The sequence below is a fragment of the Furipterus horrens genome, unplaced genomic scaffold (assembly GCF_987537825.1).
Source record: "Furipterus horrens unplaced genomic scaffold, mFurHor1.1.pri manual_scaffold_10, whole genome shotgun sequence".
Classification (NCBI taxonomy): Eukaryota; Metazoa; Chordata; class Mammalia; order Chiroptera; family Furipteridae; genus Furipterus; species Furipterus horrens.
In genome coordinates, this window is record NW_028327180.1 from 63994502 (window position 1) to 64015951 (window position 21450).

The 21450-nt window shown below is 53.3% G+C and overlaps 2 protein-coding genes across 3 annotated transcripts; one reads left to right on the forward strand and one right to left on the reverse strand.

The window, feature by feature from the left end:
* Positions 1 to 3311: 3311 nt before the first annotated feature.
* Positions 3312 to 19162, forward strand: SLC34A1 (solute carrier family 34 member 1). 2 transcript variants are annotated; one of them, XM_090287965.1, is made up of 13 exons: positions 3312 to 3358; positions 4509 to 4673; positions 4814 to 4963; positions 5047 to 5175; positions 5246 to 5389; positions 6375 to 6486; positions 6600 to 6795; positions 6875 to 6970; positions 15043 to 15112; positions 15360 to 15527; positions 16684 to 16800; positions 16893 to 17017; positions 17654 to 19162. In XM_090287965.1, the coding sequence occupies exons 2-13, from the start codon at positions 4568 to 4570 to the stop codon at positions 18155 to 18157; spliced, it is 1917 nt and encodes a 638-aa protein (XP_090144091.1). In that variant the 5' UTR covers positions 3312 to 3358; positions 4509 to 4567; the 3' UTR covers positions 18158 to 19162. The 2 variants fall into 2 exon arrangements, with proteins under 2 accessions (XP_090144091.1, XP_090144093.1); XM_090287967.1 differs by having other exon boundaries at positions 3315 to 3358; positions 4547 to 4673.
* Positions 19163 to 19534: 372 nt separating this feature from the next.
* On the reverse strand, positions 19535 to 21444 carry PFN3 (profilin 3). Its single transcript, XM_090287972.1, has one exon. It carries the CDS (start codon positions 20669 to 20671, stop codon positions 20132 to 20134), a length of 540 nt encoding a protein of 179 aa, XP_090144098.1. The 5' UTR covers positions 20672 to 21444; the 3' UTR covers positions 19535 to 20131.
* Between the last annotated feature and the right edge of the window lie 6 nt (positions 21445 to 21450).

The window sequence follows — 21450 nt, forward strand, 5'->3', positions numbered from 1 at the left end:
AAGGAGAAGCACCCAGTACCCAGTTCATAAGGAGCTCCTTGGATACAGCCGTTCTTGCCCAGTGCCTGGCCGAGCAGGACAGAGGGGAGTCGGGGCAGGACACACTGTGGGGTATCAGGTTCTCCTGGGTGAGTGCTCCAGCAGCCCCCAGCCCACCCTTAACATGCTTTTAACAGGGCCTCTGAGCTCAAGGGCAGTTTCAACACAAGAACTCACCCCTGCATGAATCCTGACCTTACCTAATTCACTCCTCCAGGTCCAAGAGATCCCAGGGCACCCAGAGGGTTCCTGCGTAAATTAGGGTTCATGACAGAATGTGATGCAACCATTAAAAACCACATCTGTGCTGAATGTAAAGACACAGGAAAAGGCTTATGATATAATGATAGATGAAAAAGTGCAAGATACAGTCTTTCACGGAAAAGGAAATCCTCCACTGGTTAAAAAGGCACAGAGATTCCCTCTTTAATCCCAATGTATACATATAAAAGGAACTGCAGAACTGTGGTCCCTTCACCACAGCCTTTGAGATCTTGCTTTCCAGCACGTCATCAGTTTGGCTCAAATAAACTCTTATAAAAAATTTAAAAAACAAGACAGAAAAGGATGAAAGGTAGTGTTCTAAATGTTACAGTGATTTCGGAGAAGCAGGGTTATTTTTAATTTCCTTTTGCTATGAATGGAGACTTTTCAATTGATTCTCTGCCTCAGTTCCCCAGAATCTCCCAGAACAAGCAATAAGACTATATGCTTATTGTCCTAAGCAGGGTGCTTTTCAAAGTGAAAGGGGACACAGGGCCAACAGTCATGCCAGGACTTGGCCAGGTAAACCAGAACTTGGGGTCATTCCACCAAACCAATCCCAGCTGCACCCCCACCCCCACCTGTTTCTCTCCCCTGTGGGTTCCATGGCCCTAAACAGCCACAATGTGGTGGAGCTTGGATTCAAACCCAGGCTTGCTGTGCTCTCTGCTCTTGGCGACTTGGACAGAGAGTTTATTCTGACTCGTACTCCACAATGCTCTGCAAATTAACCACCAACTACTTAACCTTTATCAGACTAAAGCAGAACTGTGCAGATTCCTATCTTCCTTGATGGAAAAAGGCTGAGTGTATGTCACTCTAAAATGTGTTCGATGTTGAGTAGGAGAGAAGCTCAGGGGATCCTGGTTATCAGAGGTCAGCTGGCAAGCCAAGAGACATTGTTGACCTGAAACAGGACTGAGATCCTGGAGGAGGTGGGGCTCTTTTGTTGGCCAGGACACTTCAAGCCATCCTGGAGACAGCGAAAAGGGCATGAGAGCATGAAGAAAGCAAGCCCGCTGCGGGATTCTGTTCTGGGCACAGAGATGGGTCATTTATCTTATTGCATTCTACGGCTCACCAAAAAGCCAAGTTCATTGCCATTTTATCGGTGAAGGGACTAGGGCTCAAGGAGGTGAGGTGACTGGCCTCAGAATCCCAGGTTGACTCAGGGACTGGACTATTGTTTGGACCAAGAGAGAAGCTGACCTTGCCAATCTTGGTACAACATAGAGTAGGAACTCAACTAATGTGCTTACAAATATTGCATTGGCCAGGACATCCGTTTACTTCTTTCTGTAAAATAAAAGACACATTTTCCATTTTCACCAATAACTTTATTGATTTGGATATTTTGAGTATGTCGGCTATCTCCTGCTGTTGGTTTCTAGCGGGTAGAGGCCAGGGGTACCATTAAATATCCTCCAATGCATAAGGTAACCCCATAGCAAAGAATTGTTTGGCCAAAATGTCAATAGTACCAAGAAACTTCTTCACAAACAACTTTTGACACATTTGGTCAGTCACAGCACCTTCTCCATACATGACACAAATCTTTTTTGTTGTTGTTGTTGCATTTTAGCTGTGTTTTTACCTTTCTTGAAGTAATGAAGTATAATATGTCAATATTAAAATGGCTTCACAAAAATTCCCCAATCTTGATGTTTTTTATAATGTATACCAACATGGCAGCTGTCACAATACAATCTAACAAAATTGTTTTGAATGAAGTTAAAGACAAATAAGCACTACTAGGGCGATTGTACAGAAAAAAACTAAACGAACTTGAACCCTTTGACCAACCCAATAGATAGATAGACTCAGACCAGCTGGCTGGCTAGGTGGGTGGGTGGATGGATAGATGGAGGGACAGATGGATGGATGATGGGTGCATAAGTGGATGGATGAGTGGGTGGCTGGGTGAGTGAATGGATGGATGGATGGGTGGATGGATAGATGGGTGGATAGGTAGATGGATGTATAATGTTAGGCAGTTGCCCACCTAGATCTTGAATGAAACCCACTATTGCTGGATCTGATCAAACCTTGATCCCTTAGAAAGGAAGTTTGTTTTTCATCTCTCTTGAATCTGGTCCCCAACTCAGGCTCCATAGTTCTGTGAAAGGGAAACAAACTTTTCAGACTTGCTTAGACACCTTTGACTTTCACATCATCATCAGTTTCCCAAACCAGAAGCCCAACTGTCATACATGCCCTCTCCCTCCCACCTTCCTCATCACCAATTCTACTGCCCAAGTATCCCTGAGATGTATCCTCTCCTCTGCATCCCTCCTGTTCCCACCTAGGTTCAGACCTCATCATCTCTCAGCCTCTTAACTGGTCTCTCTGCTTCCAGACTTGCTCTCTGTGACACATCCCAACCCCACCTCATCCAGAGGAACTATTCTAAAATGCAGAGAGGCCCTTCTTGGTCTGGCCAGGGTTCCACATTCCATTAGACTCGCACCCCGGATCGGCAATTGGGCATTGGAGACGCTTCAATATACCACCTTATGCAGCCTCTCTGCATTAATCTCCTTTTGCTTCTTCCATTACACACTCCCTCTCCTCCAAATGCACCCCAAGACACAAAAACCCAGAGACACCCAGACACATAGCAAGGCCACAGGGTGCAATTTGGGTCACTCCCTGGGGAGTCCTGTCAGGCCAAGAATGAGGGAAAGGGGCTGGAACCACAGAATCTTTGGGGAGCTCGGCAATATGGTGCTTGAGTGCTTCAGGATCTCTGGGGTAGGGCAGCGGGGGGCAGGGGGGTGTCTGGACACTCACTGGGTCTGGGTGGTGTTTCAGGCTGAGAATCTGTGTGTGTGTTGGGGAGAGTCAGACTACAGACTCCCCCTGCAGAGCTGACGATTAGCAATTAACTGGGAGGAATCTCGGGGATGAGGTTAAGTGGGGAATAGAGGGAGGGCAGCTAGGGTTCTAGGGACTTTGCCCTTGACACAAGGGTATAAAGTGGAGGGTCCCAGCTTCTCTTCAGGCCCTTGGGACTTCCCTGAATAGCTGAGCAGGAGCTGAAACACAGAACCCCAAGGTGAGCCCAGGGACCCCTCCTCCCAACCTCATCCCCAGCACTTAGTGAGAAACAGTTTGTCACCCCAGCCCCTCACTCATGTCCTGACTATGCCCCTCTTCCCATCCCCCATCTCAGGGCCAGCCCAGCCTGGATCATATCCCAGAGTAAAAAGGACTTCCCTCCTCCAGGACTTGGCATTCAGTTCAGTCCCCTACCCCCACCCCAGCCAGGGCCCTGTGGATCAATGTTGGAAATGCGAGAGGGGTTGCTGAAACAGCCTGGGTCACTCCAGCCCCAACAGCCAAGAACTCCCGGCGCAGTTCAGAGGATGGGGGGCCTAAAACAAGTCTGGGCTTCCCAGACTTGGGGACAGGTGGGGGGCCCTCCTTACCTAAACCAGTCCTGTTCGGAGCTGTATTCATGGGAGAAAGGGGGCAGGGCGTGTTTACTGCTGGGGAGGGGGGAGTAGGAGATGGATGGGGAAAGAAGCTCACTTGTGAGGGGGAACCCAGGCCGGTGGACCCTCCCCCAAGAGCATGTCCAGCTGACCAACAAGTGAGCAGGGGATCCATGGCTCCTCACCACTCTCAGGACAGCAAAGCTCCTGTGCACCCAGCCCCAGCCCACCCTGTGGCCTCTGCCCCCATGTTCCTGGCCTTCTCCTGTTGCAGGGTGTTCTCAGTGCCGCCTCAGCACACGCCCCTTCCCCTTCTCCTCCTGGTAACGCCTGATGATGGTGCCTCTCAGTTGGAACCCCTCTTTCTGCCCCCAAGGGCCCCTCATGGGCACTCTGGTGGCACTCATATCTGTCGTTAGAGCACTTGTCCTCATTGCCATTTCCCATCTATTTGAGGGATTATTTCATTGACATATGTGTCCCCACCACACTTTGAGCTTTTGGGGGGCAGGTGCTGTGTCTGTATTTAGTCACCACTGTATTCCAGCATCTAGCTTATGCCTGGGATAGAACAGATGCTCAATAAATACTTGCTGAATGAATAAATGAATGAGTGAGTGAGTGGGAGAATGCCCAAATCTGTGCTGACCTCCTGAATGTTTATCCTTAAGTGTGGGTGTGTATGTGGGCGGTGTTTCTATGGGTGTGTGTTGGGAATCACACATCACAAATGTTTGTACAAGTGACTTTGGGGGGGGGGGTTGCATGAAGGTCCAGCACACAGCAGCTGTCACTCAGTATTGCTGCAGACCCCAGAGCGTGTGCCCAGGATGATGTCCTACGGAGAGAGGCTGGGGGGCCCTGCTGTCTCCCCACTCCCAGTCCAGGGGCACGTGATGCGTGGGGCGGCCTTTGCCTATGTGCCCAGCCCTCAGGGTGAGTGTGCTCCCACCCCCGGACCCTGCTTGCCCACTGTTGCCCACATGCCGGGTGAAGCCTCCAACCCTCCGCCTACCCCTCCGACCCCCTCCGGGACCTGGGGCCCCTGGGAACTCCTGACCAGCTTCCCTCCCCAGTCCTGCACAGGATCCCAGGAACCTCGGCATATGCCTTCCCCAGCTTGGGTCCTGTGACCCTCGCTGAGCCTGGCTGCCCCTTCGGGGAGGTTCTGGAGCTCCGTGACCCACTGCCTGCCAAGCTGGCCCTGGAGGAGGAGCCGCAGCCAGGTGGGCCTGAGTGAGGGTGGCAGAGGCGTCCCTGTCACTGCCCAGCCCTCTGGCCACTGAGCTCACGGTTGTCCCATCTCCAGAGCCCGGGCTCACCCAGAAGCTGCAGGGGGCTGCCGCGACACTCCTCAAGGTGCCCCTGATGCTCACTTTCCTCTACCTCTTTGTCTGCTCCCTGGATGTGCTCAGTTCCGCCTTCCAGCTGGCTGGAGGTAGGGCAGGGGAGGGGACTGGGGAAGGGCCCCTGAAGGGCCTTGGTCAACGCTGGCTCACGCTTCCCAGGGAAGGTGGCAGGTGACATCTTCAAGGACAATGCCATCTTGTCCAACCCGGTGGCGGGGCTGGTGGTGGGCATCCTGGTGACTGTCCTGGTGCAGAGCTCCAGCACCTCCACATCCATCATTGTCAGCATGGTCTCCTCTGGCTGTGAGTGGGCTCCCAGGGCTGGGAACGAGTGGGGGCAGCTGGGTGTGCTGGGCAGGGCAGGGAGGCATGTCAGGGATGATGGGTAGGGGTCAGAGCAGGAGTCAGAACAGGGGGCTGAGGGCAAAGGGCAGAGCTCTGGCCTCTCTCACTCTGTCCTCCAAGGCCTGGCCAGGAGTCTCAGTTAGAAGGGGTGTCCCAGGAGCTAGAATGGTAGCTAATGGGGGCACAACCCCAGGAAGGCTCACCTCCATAACACCACACAGTTACTCATTCCATTGGCTGGGAAACAGCACCAGGGAAATCAGACAAATGGAACCTGTAGTAGATGTGTGTGTCTATACTTGACTGCTTGCAGGGACTTGGCTCACAGGACTGTGAGGCTGGCTACGCACCCCTCCACTAGCATGCAGGCCATGGGGCAGGGCAGCTGGAACTCTTGGGCAGAAGCACAGGTGGAACCTCTTCCTCAGGGGAGCACTGAAGGCCTTTCGCCCTGTGTCTCATTGGATGAGGGCTACCCAGATTATTGAGGTTTATCTCCTTTGCTTTAGGTTAGCTGATTGCAGAGGTGAATCTCGTCTGCAAAACACCTTCACAGTTATGTGTAGATTTGTGTTGGATTGAATAACTGGGTACCACCGCTTAGCCAAGCTGACACACAAAACTGATCATTACACTTGTGTACACATGCCAATTCTAATCGATTGGTAATGGAAGGTACATATTTGCATACAGGATACATGCCTTCATAAATGCACAGCCACACACATGTTCACATAGCTGCACTGGTTCGCATGCATTCACATACATGTAAATACACAGCATGTGTCCACAAGTGCCTGACATGAGGTTGGGTGGAGCCAGCAGCATGGCAGGAATGCCCGCTGGGGCCCAGAACATGGGTAGCGGCTCTGGCAGGAGGTGCTGTGGGGCAGGAGTCGGGTGTTCCCCACCCATGGAGTTAGGAGGCCCCTTCTTCCCCCAGTGCTGGAGGTGAGCTCTGCCATCCCCATCATCATGGGTTCCAACATCGGCACCTCCGTCACCAACACCATTGTGGCCCTGATGCAGGCGGGGGACAGGAGCAACTTCCGGCGGTGAGGGGGTAAAGTGGTGAGGGGCCTGTGTCTGTGGGGGAGGGTGGTCCAGGAGCCCCCAGTTGGGTGCATCCAGGCTCCAGCCCACCTTGCAATGTGGCCTCCCTGCCCAGGGCCTTCGCGGGGGCCACTGTGCACGACTGCTTTAACTGGCTGTCAGTTCTGGTCCTGCTGCCCTTGGAGGCTGCCACCAGGTACCTGTACCACATCACTCGACTTGTAGTGGCCTCCTTCAACATCCGCGGCGGGCGAGATGCCCCTGACCTGCTTAAGATCATTACGGAGCCCTTCACTAAACTTATCATCCAGGTGGGGCAGGGCTGGCAGGGGGTTTGGGGCTGGGCATGGTAGGCACCCCAGCCTCACTATGCCCACATCATGCCCACAGTTGGACAAGTCTGTGATCACCAGCATTGCCATGGGTGACGAGTCCCTGAGGAACCACAGTCTCATCAGGATCTGGTGCCACCCAGACCCCGTGGAGGTGAGTCCCAACTTTGGCCCTAGGTGAGAGAACTCCCACTTCAGACAGGTGACTGTCACTGTCATTGTCTTTTTAAAATGCTCCAGGTAGACCCTAGACATCATTAGCTTAGAGAAAGCAAATATGCAGTCCTTTTACAGGGAGACCATGCTTCACACTGACTCTAGGCAGTCATTGCTAATCAATTAGAGCAGGCATGTAATCGATCTAGCCCAGCGGTTCTCAAAGTGTGGACCAGTGGCACCTGTACCACCTGGGAACGTGTTAGAGACTCAAAGTATTCAGCTCCTCCACTCCACCTTCTAAATCAGAAAACACTCGGCGGAGAGACCCAGCAGCCTAATTTCAACAAGTCCTCTGTCTTCCCCATGCTCAAGTTTAAGAACCACTGACCTGGCTCAGCCCTCTGGTTTCTCAAGTACAGAAATAGGCTTCAAGAGGCTAAGAACCCTGCTGCAGCTTGTTCTGTGGTGCCAGGGCCAAGCGCAGGTCTCACCACCTAGGGCCCTCTCTTCCCCACTGGGGTACAGGGGCTTAGTGACTCAGCTCTACCGAGTTTGGGGCCCAGGTACATGGAGAGAGGGTAGGGAGAGAGTGCTATAAGGATGCCCAGGAAAGCAGGATGAACAAGATACTGGCCCAGGAGTAGGACAAGTGGGTCACCTGGACACCGCACTAGAGAAACAATAGCCCCTTGAGCCAACCTTGCGGCTGCTTCCCCTGGAGACCCCACAGGCATGTGTCCCCTTGTCCCTCTGCACTATTTCTGCTGCTTCCTGGCTTCTACTGCCCGGAATGAAGATCTCTTTGCATGAGTTGGACACTCATGGACCAGCCATGACACCAGGCTAACAAGGAAGCAGGCAATTAGCCAACAATGGGAAACTGCTTCATCAAAACCATAATCCTCAGTGCCTGCTTCCCCTTGGCTATTACATACAAGAAGTAACCCCATTTAGAACAAGACAGAAGGAAACTCAAAGCCCAAGCCTTTCCCTCTCATCATCTCCATTTGCTACTCCATGTCACTGCACCGTTATCCCTCGTGCACAGAGAGCAACCTTTCCCCCTGTCCAACGAGGCTCCCTGGCATCTGAGCGCACATGGCACCAGCTGAGCCCTGCTGAGTGTTCAAGGCAGTCTGACATCAACAAGCTCATGCAGGCAACTTCTGTGCTGGCTTTGTGACCTCTTTCCACCTTCTCACCGGCTCGCGGGGCCCTCCCCACAAGCTCTCCGAATACTCACAACCCTCTCTACCTCTTAGTAAAACCTGGAGGGAAAGAAATCCCACACTTTGGTCTTCCCAGTAAACCAGGCCACAGAAGGGAGCTCCGCAGCTTTGGCACTGCTCATGGCTCTGAAGTCCTGCTGCCCACCCACATCCAGCAGGTCCCCTGCAGCACGTGCCCCCAGACGCAGCCCACCCCTGCTGAAATCCTCATGCAGTGCTGGTGAGGCGGACATGAGCAGCCCAGTTTCTGCAACAGGAACCAAGGCTCCGAGACATGAAGCAACCTGCCCAAGGTCACTCGGCCGGGCTGTCCTCATGGCTCCAGCTGCCACCTGCCTGAGCCCTGGTTGCTGATCCCAGCTCCCGCAGGAGACCCTTTAACATCAGTTTCCTTGGCTTGGAAAGTAACTGGGGTGGGAGGTCGGGGGGTGGGATCTGAGCTCCCTGTTCTCGCTCTTTCTCTGGGACAGTCCCCATGGGAACGTGGTTTATGCAACCTTGCGCTCGCTCAGGAGGTGGTGTGTGTTGGCGGCTCCTACTGCACCAGAAGACTCAAGCTTTACTTAGGCCACCAAGTCTTCCTGTGCTCCCTTCCAACCTGTCCCCGTTGCCTCCAGCTTTCACCAAGCTGCACCTGACCACGCCCACACCAGTTTCCAGCTAACCATGTCACCAAAGGAGAGAATTGGGAGTCTGAGGTTGTCCAGATGGCAAAAGAAAAACCAGAGGCAATTTTAGTGTTCCAACAGCTCCTGGTGCTCTGGGGCCTGACCCTGTCCTGGGAGTTACCTTCTTGCACTGTGGATTGTCAACCAGATGTGTCTGGTTCCAACAAGCATTTGGTGAGGACTTGCAACTTGAGAGGCAGGGATTATTACATCCCTATGTTACGGATGAGGAAATTGAGGCTCAGAGAGGCTTGCCTAAGTCCATGAGATTGAGGTAGGATGAAAATCCTGGTGGAATTTGGAGCCTGTGTTCCTGAATTTTCATCTTACAGCCTCTCCAAGGTGCCAGCGTGGTGCCCCACCTCTCGTGTCCATTCCCCGTTCTGTCCATCATACCTGAGTGCCACCAGGTGACCGCAGCCCCCAGAGAAACCTCCAAGGATGGCAGGTGATGCTTAAGGAGTTCTCTTCGCCACCAGATGGCGCTGCTAGCATGGTGCTCTCCCTCTGCTTTCAGAAACAAAAGACCCTGTGCCCCTCCCCAGGAGGGGAAACCAGTGCGCAGGCCCACAGCCTGGTGTTTCTGCCCCCGGGAAAGGATTCCTGGAGGCAGGCAGTCCTGTGTGACCTTAATCATCGCCTTCTGTTCCCAGAGGTGCCTCCTTCTTTTGGGATGGCTCTGCAGGCATTTAAATCCCAACTCTGTCTTCCAGGGTTCCTCACAACTAGCCCCTAGGGAGAGGTGGGCAGGGGAAGAAATTGAGGTCCTGAGAGGTTAGTGTTTGGTCCAGAGTCACGCAGCTGGGAGCAGTTCAGCCAGGGTTTAAGCCCAGGGCTGCCTGAGGCTCATCCACTCTGTTCTTCCCAGAGTCTACCACCCCCTCCATCTCCCACCCCCAATACTCCACGTCACCCCACTTCACCCCCAAGCCCGGGGGGACGGCCACATGTTGGGGGTATGCCCCAGATCCTGGGCTGGCCAGGTCTTTTTCTGGGCTGGAGCTTCTACCCTCTCCCTCCTTCCTGTGACAGTCTCTGGATCCCTGGGAGCTCTGCCAGGGCCATGCAGCCCCAGGCAGGAAGGCCACGGCTCCAAACCCCAGAGGTCTCAGCCCTTGCTTGCCTTTGTCCTGCCTAACACTGCCAGCCCCAGGTGAACCACTGAGAATCTCCTATCCTCCAGCCTCCCAGGATCCCACAGATCCCTCCTCCACTCATCTCAGAGGGCCTTCTGCTTCCCAGGGCTGTAGGCTGGGTCGCCCAGGAAGGAAAATCCACCAAGGTCCCCTCCAGCAGGGCGAAGATCCTGAGGCATCTATGCAGGAACCATTGATCCTGAACTCAGCAGTCTCTCCCTCTCCCTTTCTCTCTCTTTCTCTCTCACACACACATGCTCATCCTTCCCAGCAATGCGCCCAGGGCGGGGGAGGGATCTGTCCTTATTTGCAGATACTCGCATGAGCTAAGTCCTTAGGTGAGTGTTTCACACACATTTTCTCCTATAATCTTTTAAACAGCCTTTTTATTGACCTGCTTTAGAGAAAACAAACTCAGGGAGATGACATGATATGCCCAAGGCAGGTGTAGAGGAAGCAGGATCAGCGCTCAGACCTGCCTGACAGCAAACACCTGGCTCTGTCCCTTATGCCTGGCTCTCTCCCTCACCCCTGGCCATGTCCCTCACCTCTGGCCCTGTCCCCCACACCTGCCTCTGTCCCTCACACCTGGCTCTCTCCCTCACTCCTGGCCATGTCCCCCACACCTGCCTCTGTCCCTCACACCTGGCCCTGTCCCTCACACCTGGCTCTGTCCCTCGCCCCTGGCTCTGTCCCCCACACCTGGCTCTCTCCCTCACCCCTGGCCATGTCCCTCACCCCTGGCCCTGTCCCCCACACCTGCCTCTGTCCCTCACACCTGGCTCTCTCCCTCACTCCTGGCCATGTCCCCCACACCTGCCTCTGTCCCTCACACCTGGCCCTGTCCCTCACACCTGGCTCTGTCCCTCGCCCCTGGCTCTGTCCCTCGCCCCTGGCTCTGTCCCCCACACCTGGCTCTGTCCCTCACCCCTGGCCATGTCCCTCACCCCTGGCCCTGTCCCCCACACCTGGCTCTGTCCCTCACCCCTGGCTCTGTCCCCCACACCTGCCTCTGTCCCTCACCCCTCGCTCTGTCCCTCAACCCTGGCTCTGTCCCTCACACCTGGCTCTGTCCCTCACACCTGGCTCTCTCCCTCACCCCTGGCTCTGTCCCCCACACCTGCCTCTCTCCCTCACCCCTGGCTCCGTCCCTCACCCCTGGCTCCGTCCCTCATCCCTGGCTCTGTCCCCCACACCTGGCTCTGTCCCTCACCCCTGGCTCTGTCCCTCACCCCTGGCTCTGTCCCCCACACCTGCCTCTGTCCCTCACACCTGGCTCTCTCCCTCACTCTTGGCTCTCTCCCTCACACCTAGCTCTGTCCCTCACCTGTATAGCAGTTCCTACCACTCGCTTGGCTTTTCTAACTGAGCCCATTAGAGACTATTTCCTCCTGGTTTCTCAGCCTGCTTTAGGGTGCCCCAAAGCTCTGGTGGAACTGGGAGCACAGCTGAGCATGTTGCCCCATGCAAGGGAGCACATACCATTAAAATAAACCCAGACTTAAAGCCAGATGCCATAAGAAGGTCTTATCTGTACCATACATACAATTTAAGATCAAACCTAATGGAGCTGTAACATCAAAGTGCCAGGACCCCATCTGCACCTGTACCCTCAGTACCAGGGAAGGTCAGAAGCATGTGGGATGCAGAGCTCTGGCGGGGGTGGGGTGGGGGGGTGAGGAGGGCGCAGGTGGAACCAGCACCCATATCAGCTCCCAGAAGAGACAGAATGGTTTGTTTGTGGGAAGAAGAGAGAAGTTGTGGCTCTTGCATTTTGACTGGGGCCCTGGGAGTACCTGCCCCTTCTGGGGCTGCATTCCCCCTCTTTGAGATTGTAGGTCCCAAGCCAAGCCAAGCCCACTTTCTCTTTTCATGCTGGGGTCTGGGGAACAGGGACGCTACCCCAAGTTCCATTTTTAAAAAAGAACTCCTTAACCTGGCTACAGTGAGGCTACAAATGAATGCTCCCAGCCAGACTGACCTCAGAACTGTAAAGCATGTCTTAAAGTGATTGTCAACATTTGCAAATCCAGAGATTTTTAAAGTATATTTTATGATTATTCTGTTACAGTTTCCCAATTTTTTCCCCTTTGCCCCCTTCCTCCCTGGTACCCCCCTTTTCCCTCCAGCAACTGCCTCCACCCCTTAGTTGGGTCGTGCATGTAAGTTCTTTGGCTTCTCCATTTCCTTTACTAATCTTACTAATCTATTTTGTTCCTACCAGTTATGCTTCTTAATCCCTGCACCATTTCCCCATTTCTCCCCCTTCCCCCTCCCAGCTGATAAGCCTCCAAATGATCTCCATATCTATGATTCTGTTCCTGTTCTAGTTGTTTGCTTAGTTTGTTTTTGTTTTTTAGATTCGGTTGTTGATAGTTGTGAGTTTGTTGTCAATTTAATGTTCATAGTTTTTATCTTTTTCTTAAATAAGTCCCTTTAACATTTCTTATAATAATGGCTTGGTGATGGTGAACTCCTTTAGTTTTACCTTGTCTGGGAAGCACTTTATCTGCCCTTCAATTCTAAATGATAGCTTTGCTGGATAGAATAATCTTGGTTGTAGGTTCTTGCTTTTCATCACTTTGAATACTTCTTGTCAACCCCTTCTTGTCTGCAAAGTTTCTTTTAAGAAATCAGCTGATCGTCTTATGGGAAAACCTTGATAGGAAACTCTCTGCTTTTCTCTTGCTGGTTTTAAGATCTCTCTTTACCTTTAATCTTTGGCATTTTAATTATGATGTGTCTTGGAGTGGTCCTCTTTGGATCCAACTTGTTTAGGACTCTCTGTGCTTCCTGGTCTTCTATGTCTATTTCCTTCACCAAATTAGGGAAGTTTTCTTTCATTATTTTTTTCAAATAAGTTTTCAATTTCTTGCTCTTCCTCTTTTTCTGGCATCCCTATAATTCGAATGTTGGCACTTTTGGAGATGTCCAAGAATCCTCTTATTTTCTCCTTGTTTTTTTGAATTCTTGTTTCTTCATTCTGTACTGGTTGACTGTTCATTTCTTCCTTATGTTCCAATTCATTGATCTGAACCCCAGTCCTTTCCTTCACTAATGGTTTCCTGTAGATTTTTCCTTATTTCACTTAGCATAGCCTTCATTTCTTCCCTTATGCATTTGCTGTACTCAATCATTTCTCTGGGCATCCTGATAACCTGTTTTGAACTCTGTATCTGTTAGGTTGCTTATCTCCTTTTCACTTAGTTCTTTTTCTGGACTTTTGATCTGTTCTCTCATTTGGGCCATACTTCTTTGTCTCCTCAATTTGGCAGCCTTCTGTGTTTGTTTCTGTGTCTTAGGTAGAGCTGCCGTACCTGTTACGTTGTAAGGTGCGGAGCCTTAGGTATTCGTCAGTGCGGGGAGAACCATTTCACCGCTTTATGGCACTGTATGTTGGGGAGGGATCAGAGAAGGAGCAATGCTGCTTGCTTGGCACTCACCCCGTTTACAGTCACTTCACTCACTTCCCTTATGTGACTGGCGCCCCTCTAGTTGTTGCCCTGGTGATGGTTTCTAGAGCAGGCGGGCTTGAGTACATTCTAGGACCATGGGGGCCTCTAATCAGACTCTCCTGAGAGACAGGCAGTTTCTTCCACCACCCCAACCCCCACTGGTTTTCACAGCTAGAAGCTATGAGGCTTTATTTTCCCGGCACTGGAACCATGAGCTATGCAGTCTAGTCTGGGACTGGATCACTCCCCAGGCGTCCCTCCACACTTTTATCTGTCACATGAGAAAGTGGGAATGCTGGTATCGCTGGCTGCAGCCGCTGCCTGCCACTGCTGCCTCACCTCTGCCACATTGCGTCCTCTCTGCCCCAGCTTCCCATCTTTACCCTTCCTACCTGTCTGGTTGAATATTTCCTTTTTTTTTTTTTTTAAGATTTTATTTTTTAATTTATTTTTAGAGAGAGGGGAAGGGAGGGAGAAAGAGGGAGAGAAACATCAATGTATGGTTGCCTCTCATGTGCCCCCAACTGGGGACCTGGCCTGTAACCCAGGCATGTACCCTGACTGGGAATCGAACCAGTGACCCTGCGATTCATAGGCTGACGCTCAATCCACTGAGCCACACCAGCCAGGGTGAATATTTCTTCTTTATATCCTTGGTTGTTGGACTTCCATACAGTTCAATTTTCTGGAAGTTCTGGTAGTTTTTTGTTTTAAAATTAGTTGTAATCCTTTTTATGGTTGTGTGAGGACGCGAGGCATGTCTACCTACACCTCCATCTAGGCTGAAAGACTGCAAATAGGGAGATTTTATCTAAAACTATAGAGCTGTGGTCTCTCTTGTTGAATCTGGCCCTTCAGCCATGCTGGGCTGTGTCCCTGCACCGCAACAGTGGCCTGGAGTTCAGTGGTTGCTGCCCCTACAGGCCTAGCACACTACCCCCACCACCTCCATTTGAACCTCTCACTTAGGCTACTTGCTTGGTCCTTGGGTCCTCTGAATTGAGGTGCCTCCTCAGGAAGCCCTATCACTTCATTGATAATAAGTGGGGGAGGAAAGAGATGTGGGGCCTGAGGCCTATGCCCACCAGTGGTCTCCTGCCCCCCAACCTTCTCCAGATAAGGAATTGAGCAAGAGGAAAATAGAGCTTGAGCCTCAAATGAGAGGCTGGGCTAAGGATGCTGGGGTAGACAAGGCACCAAGTGGGAATGGTAATACAAATGGGAAAGGGAGATTTCAGAAGAGAACCGCAGACAGCAGCCTCATGCTAAGGAGAGGACAAGGACAAGAAGCCACCACGTCAGGAGGCCCTGGGAGCCCAGAGAGAGCCAGTTCAGTGAATTAATGGGTCAGAATTTCAGAGGGCTGACCGTGGCCAGATTCTTGTGTGGCAGAAAATTTTACCCCCATCTCTGCATCTGAGGAGACAGGCTCAGAAAGAGCAAGCAAACCACCTAAGGGCACACAACCAGGAGGCCTACTGCCATCCCCCCATGCCCCATCTCTCCCTAATCTCCATCTTAGTCCCACCCCTGGGCTGCATTTTCCTGAATTCCCTAAATCACTCTCATCTTAATCTAGGCTCCCACCCCCATGCCCAGGGCAGAGGCCAACAGCAGCTGGACCCTCGGAAATGCCACCATGGAGAAATGTGAGTTCCTGCAGCACGGGAGAGGTCCAGCCAGGCAGGTGCAGAGCCTGGCAGAGATAGGGCTGTCCCCCAGGAAGGGCAATTGCCAACCAGCCCAGCTCCTGGGCTTGGGTCAGGCCTGCTGTTGAGGTGTAAGGAGAATGAGATAGGGCCTTAGGCTCCGAACCCAAGGGTGTGACAAAGGTTGGGGGTTGGGAGCCAGGGTGGGGGGGGTCAGCTCTCAGCAGCTTGATACCTCCCCTAACAGGCAACCACATTTTTGTGGACACGAGGCTGCCGGACTTGGCTGTGGGACTCATCCTACTGGCTGGCTCCTTGGTGCTCCTGTGCACCTGCCTTATCCTCCTTGTCAAGATGCTCAACTCTCTGCTCAAGGGCCAGGTGGCCAAGGTCATTCAGAAGGTTATCAACACCGGTGAGCACTGATCAGTAGGTGGGCCCTTCCAGATCTCACTAACTCCTGCCACTGCCTTGCTCTGTAATCTGGGTAAAGTCCTGCCCTCTCTGAGCCTCAGTTTCCCCACATGAACAAAAAAGAGATCAGACCAGGTGATTTCTGAGGCCCCTGAGGTGCTGACAGCTGGGGGTCTGTCAGCGGGTGGCTCTAAAGAGATCCTCAGAGGCCTCTGTTTGATTGAATCAACAACTAGTCATCAACCTCTACCTGGGCCAAGCACGGCATGGTGCTTGGGCAAAGAGGTGAGGTGCACAGAGATGATCCTACCCTTGGGGGGTTCATGGCCTAGAGGTGGAGAGGGCAATGGACAGCAAATGATGGAGTCAGGGATAGGGGACTAAGCAAGGAGAAAGCTAAAATGGCAACACAATGGAGGACAGAAGAGGTTGCTCCCGTCAGGTGGCCAGCAGCCTCTGTGCAGAGGTGATATTTGAGCAGACATCTAAATGAGGAGGAGTCAAGATGTAGGCGAACTGCCTTCTGGGTGGGGGGAAGAGCAAGTGCAAAGGCTGGGAGGCAGGAACCAGCCAGGCAGGTTTATGGCACAGAAAGGTGGCCAGGAAATGTGGCCAACATGTGGCTTGGTGAGAGAGGAAGAGAGAGGTGGTGGGAGGTCAAGGAAGTGAGGAGGAGCGATCACAGGGCCACTGGCTGTGCTCAGAGTCTGGGCCTTATGAAGGAAAATGGGGCCACTTGGAAGCTTGGGGGATGGGAAGTGACACCATCTGATTTTCATTCTAAGCTTCATTCTGAGCTTTTCAGGGCAATGCTTGGCACCGAGGCCGCTGTGTGACCAGTGTTAGAAGGGAGCTGGGAGGAGGGAGGAGGTGAAACCAAGCACCCGAGGGCTGGGCCAGGGAGGGCTTTCAATGGCACTGATACAGTGCTGAGCCCTGAGGGTAAACATCCAGCAGAAGGAACAGCTGGGCAAAAGCATGATGGAGCCAGGCCTTGACTCCAGATCAGAGGTTGGTAGAAGCCATCACAGTTGAGTAGGGGACTGACAAGGGCCCACCTGGAAGCTGGCATCCAAGACCTCCTCTCAAAGAAGGGTCCCTGCTCTGGTCCCAACACCCACCCCGCCACTGACCCCGCTGGGATGGTTTGCTTGCAGATTTCCCTGCGCCCTTCACCTGGGTCACAGGCTACTTTGCCATGGTGGTGGGCGCCGGCATGACATTTGTTGTCCAGAGCAGTTCTGTGTTCACCTCTGCCATCACCCCACTCATCGGTGAGTGCCCATGCTTGGGGTGGGGGACTGGGGGGCAAGGAAAGGGCTGAAGGGGGAACTAGGGAGACCACATCGTCCCCTGTGTCCCCCAGGCCTGGGTGTGATCAGCATTGAGCGCGCCTACCCCCTCACACTGGGCTCCAACATCGGCACCACCACCACAGCCATCCTGGCCGCACTGGCCAGCCCCCGGGAGAAGCTGTTCAGTGCCTTCCAGGTGTGCTGGGAGAGGGGGGACCAGGCTGGGACTGGGATGTGGTATTGGCTCAGGATGGGACAATGTGAAACAGATTTTTGACTGCTGACTAGGGGTCACCTGCTATGCCAGGCTCTGTGGGAACCATATGGGCAAAGTAGAGCTAGTGCTACCTTCAGGACCTTGGTGTCTACCAGGATATGACTTAGAGTCACCCCCATAAACAGTGAGTGGGATGTGCACTCTGAGAATGCTGTAAGAGGGGGCCCTGGCCCAGTCTGGGGGATAAAGGATGAGTAGGGGGACATGGGAGAGCGGTGCCTGTTCTAGGAGCAAAGGAGTAGTGACAAGCCAGGGGCTGAGGCCAGGGTGCAAACTCATCAAGAGGCCAGAGCTGCTAAGCCAGAAACTAGGAAGAATCTTTGAGCTGATGGATTTGGGCAGGATCTGCTGGGACATTCCTGGGAGAGGGGCTTGTGGGGAGCCGTGGAGAGTTTAGGGTAGTGGTGATTTGCCAAATGACCCAGAACTGTTGCAGTATTTTACTGGGGCACATCAACCCAGTGGTGACATTCCTGCTCCCCAGACCAGACTGTGGAAATATGATCTATTCCCACATCTGTGCCTACCTCGGCTCCTTGGCCCTCTTTTCTGCAGATTGCCCTCTGCCACTTCTTCTTCAACATCTCAGGCATCCTGCTGTGGTACCCAGTGCCCTGCATGCGCCTGCCCATCCGCATGGCCAAGGCGCTAGGCAAACGCACTGCCAAGTACCGCTGGTTTGCTGTCCTGTACCTCCTGCTGTGCTTCCTGCTGCTGCCCTCCCTGGTGTTTGGCATCTCCATGGCAGGCTGGTGGGCCATGGTGGGTGTGGGCGCACCCTTTGTGGCCCTGCTGGCCTTTGTGGTGCTCATCAGCATCCTGCAGAGTCGCAGCCCGCGGCACCTGCCCAAGTGGCTGCAGACATGGGACTTCCTGCCCCACTGGATGCACTCCCTGAAGCCCCTGGACCACCTCATCACCCGTGCCACCCTGTGCTGTGCCAGACCTGAGCCCCGCTCACCCCCGCTGCCTGCCAGGGTCTTCCTGGAGGAACTGCCCCCTGCCACACCCTCTCCCCACCTTGCTCTGCCTGCTCGCCACCATGCCACCCGCCTCTAGGCTGCAACCCAGACTGCGCCTGGGGTGGGGAACGACCTGTGCCTGGTGCCCGGGGTGTACTCTGGGCATTGCTGCTGTGCTTGTGCAGGTCCCCAGAGGCCTGGGCTGAGTAACTGAGAGTTGGTGTGTGAGCCTGTATGGTAGCCTGCACGTGTGTACATCATGATGTACTTGTGGGGCTCTGTGCAGGCTGCAAGGTACTGGTGTGACTTGCAGTCCTTTGCACATTGTTTGGAGGCCTGTACTCATGTGCTTGTGTCCACACAACTCCCACTGGGCTAGGTGGAAGAGGGTGGGTCTGAGTACGTGACTTGCTGCTCTTTGCTCATACGTAAATGTGGTTGGTGCCTGGGTCACTGGCTGAATTCTCACCCCCTCCCTGTCCCTTTCCTTCCTCTGTAACACCATTTTCCTCATCCTCACCCAGCTTTCTGCGTCACTGCTACAACCACCTTCCCAAACTGCCTGATTTAAAGGGGGAAAAAAAGGAATTAAACTTTCATTATGCATTTGAAAATTTGTTTGCTCTAATCTAGTGGTGAGGAGAGACCATGGTTTGGGGTTCAGCAGCACTATCTCCCCTCCCAAAGACAGCCTGGGAGCTCACCCCAGCAATCCTCCTGGCCCTGCCTTAATGAGTCCAATCCATAACTCAGACTGCCTGAAAGCCCCCAAGGCCCGGAGCCACACCCAAGGCATGTGTCATCAGGGCTCTCTGCACCTCCATCCCCCAACCCACCAGGCTGACCTGCTCTGGTTTCTCCTTATCTCACCCACCTCACTGACTCCCTCCCTCCCTCTTTCTGGCATGAGATCAATTCTCCCAAAAAGAGGTGACAGGTGACAGCTTATAAGGGCCACTGGGGGAGGGGACCAGGAGGTTTGAGATGGACAAGAGAAGCCATGCCCTGTGTCCCAGTATACAGGGAGCAGGAACGAGTCCCCCTCCCGCCTCCCACCATTGTCCTCTATCTTTGGCAATAAACCATACCTCATTTAAACCCACTAAGTTTTCAATTCTTCTTCCTCCATAGCCTTCCCCCTACCCCAGCTGAGGCCTACAGGGAGAGGGTCAAGGAGTGAGAGGTGTCAAAGTTCCTCACTCCAGTCCAGGGACATCTCTGGAGCCTTTGGCCATGGAGACACGAAGGCTGTAGGGCCCAGACCCAGCCTTGGACACATTTCTTCAGCCCACCCCCCTTTGAGGTACATGGAGGAAATGCAAGGTTCTGAAATGATCCCCAAGCTACCAGCCACACCCTGTCACTCATTCACAACCCTTGCTAGTGCTTTCTCCTGGCAAGTGGAAGGGAGCACACCGACCTCCTGTCTGGGTAGGGTTAGGGTGAAAGGAAACTCTCTTTACAGTTCATGGGGAAAGGTTTTTTGTTTTTAATATTTTATTTATTTATTTAGAGAGATAGGGGGAGGGAAAAAGAGAGGGAGAGAAATATCAATCAGTTGCCTCTTGTATGCCCCCAACCAAAGACCTGGCCTGCAACCCAGGCATGTGCCCTGACTAGGAATCGAACCAGTGACCTTTTGTTTACAGGCCCACACTCAACCCACTGAGCCATGCCATCCATCCAGGGCATGAGGGGAAAGTTTTGTGGGAAAGGATGTTCAGGTCTGAGCTAGAGTGTTTGAGAGGCTGCTCCCTAGGGCACTTGTTCAGATGTGGTGTCCCTAGGATCCTGGGAAGGCTCTAAGGCCCCCAGCCCTGACTCTGGCCTGGGGAGTCAGTCAGAGGTCTCTGCAGGGCACTCATGGAAGGGCCAGGTCTAGGACATAGGAGGCTGGGAAGCCTCTGGACTCATGATCCCAACCCTACCAGTTAACCTTTCTGCAAGGACCTTCTCAGAAACCCGTGTCCTCCTCAGCAACTCCTACCCTCCCCCTGACGCAATAGGAAGATGAGTCCGCCATGCCCAGGTCTGACTTTATTTTGGCTCTGCTGCCAACTTGGCTGTACTGCTAGGTGCCCTGAGTGCGCAGCCACTTGATCAGGTCATGTGCCGTCTTGTTGAGGATGCCCCCGTGCACGCCCCGTTGGCCCATGAGTACGAGCAGCACGCGTGGCGTGTAGCCCACGCAGATGGCCCGCCCGTCCAGCCCCTTGGTGCGCGCGTCCAGCACTCCATCGCCCTCGGCCAGCAGGTGGTCTCGGACGACGCAGCAGCGGCGGCCTGCCACGCTCAGGCCCGCCTGTAGAAAGGTGCACCGGTCATGCCCCGTGAGCACACCCACCTCCTGCGGCGAGATAGCTGCCAGCAGGCCCCCGGGCCGCGATGCCCACACACAGCGACTGCCTGAGTGGCCCACGATGGCCACATCATCGATGTGCTCGTCGCGCAGCACCGCGCTGATGTAGCCTTTCCACTCGCCGATTCTGGCTCCAAGTATGCCCCTCGCCTTATACTCTCGAGGGATGCGGTGCTGCTCCAGCCTCAAACACCTGGCTCCAGTGCACTGTGCCGGATGTGGGGGCGGGGTTATGACGTGGAGGCAGGCCATGTCACAGACCAGCTAGCTACCTCCTGCTGGAGAATAAGGGTGGGGTTGTACCTTACACCTGAAGTTCAAATTTAGCCTGAGGTAGGAAATCGAGTGAGAGTCAGAATAATCCTCGAAAACCAACTTAGATGGCCCATCAAGCACAGTACGCATGGGTTTAAAAACAAACAAAAAAGGTGCCATGTCCGGACAGTGGGACCTCTCCGCCTGGTCTCCAGAATATGGTTCTCAGATGTTAGGACCATCAGAACCACCTGCAAAGCTCTTAAACAGATTGTTGGTCCCCAACTCAGAGTTTCTGATTCAGTAGCATGGTGTGTACCCTGTAAATAGGCATTTCTAACAGGTACCCTGGCAACGCCGTTGCTGCTGGTCCAAGGACCACATTCTGAGACCCACTGCCCTACTGCAGGTTGGGTGAAAGTGAGGGACTTCCACATCTGTTGCCAGCCCAAGTGTCTACACCACTATTATAAGGTTAAGCATTTCTAACCATGATTCTCAACCCCGGCTGCACACGTAATCACCTGGAGAGTTTTGAAAATATGCCGCTGCCTGTGCCCCATCCCTAGAGACATGGGCTAATTTAATTGATCTGAGGTGGATCTTGCACATAGGTTTAAAAAGCTCTCCAGATGATTCTGATGTACAGTCAAGGTTGAGAACTTTTCCATAAACGTAAAGTATTAATGTTACATACGAAGAATAATATGTGAAGTTCACTTTACACAGGACTTGGTACACCCGGCTCAGTAAACGTCAGCCGGACAGGAATCTAA

Bases quoted from the DNA above. Each gene is read 5' to 3' on its own strand.
- PFN3 (XM_090287972.1), bottom strand. From the start codon at position 20,671: ATGGCCTGCCTCCACGTCATAACCCCGCCCCCACATCCGGCACAGTGC.
- SLC34A1 (XM_090287965.1), top strand. From the start codon at position 4,568: ATGATGTCCTACGGAGAGAGGCTGGGGGGCCCTGCTGTCTCCCCACTC. The intron at 5,176-5,245 runs GTAGGGCAGGGG...CACGCTTCCCAG, and splicing joins CGCCTTCCAGCTGGCTGGAG to GGAAGGTGGCAGGTGACATC. The intron at 17,018-17,653 runs GTGTGCTGGGAG...TCTTTTCTGCAG, and splicing joins AGCTGTTCAGTGCCTTCCAG to ATTGCCCTCTGCCACTTCTT.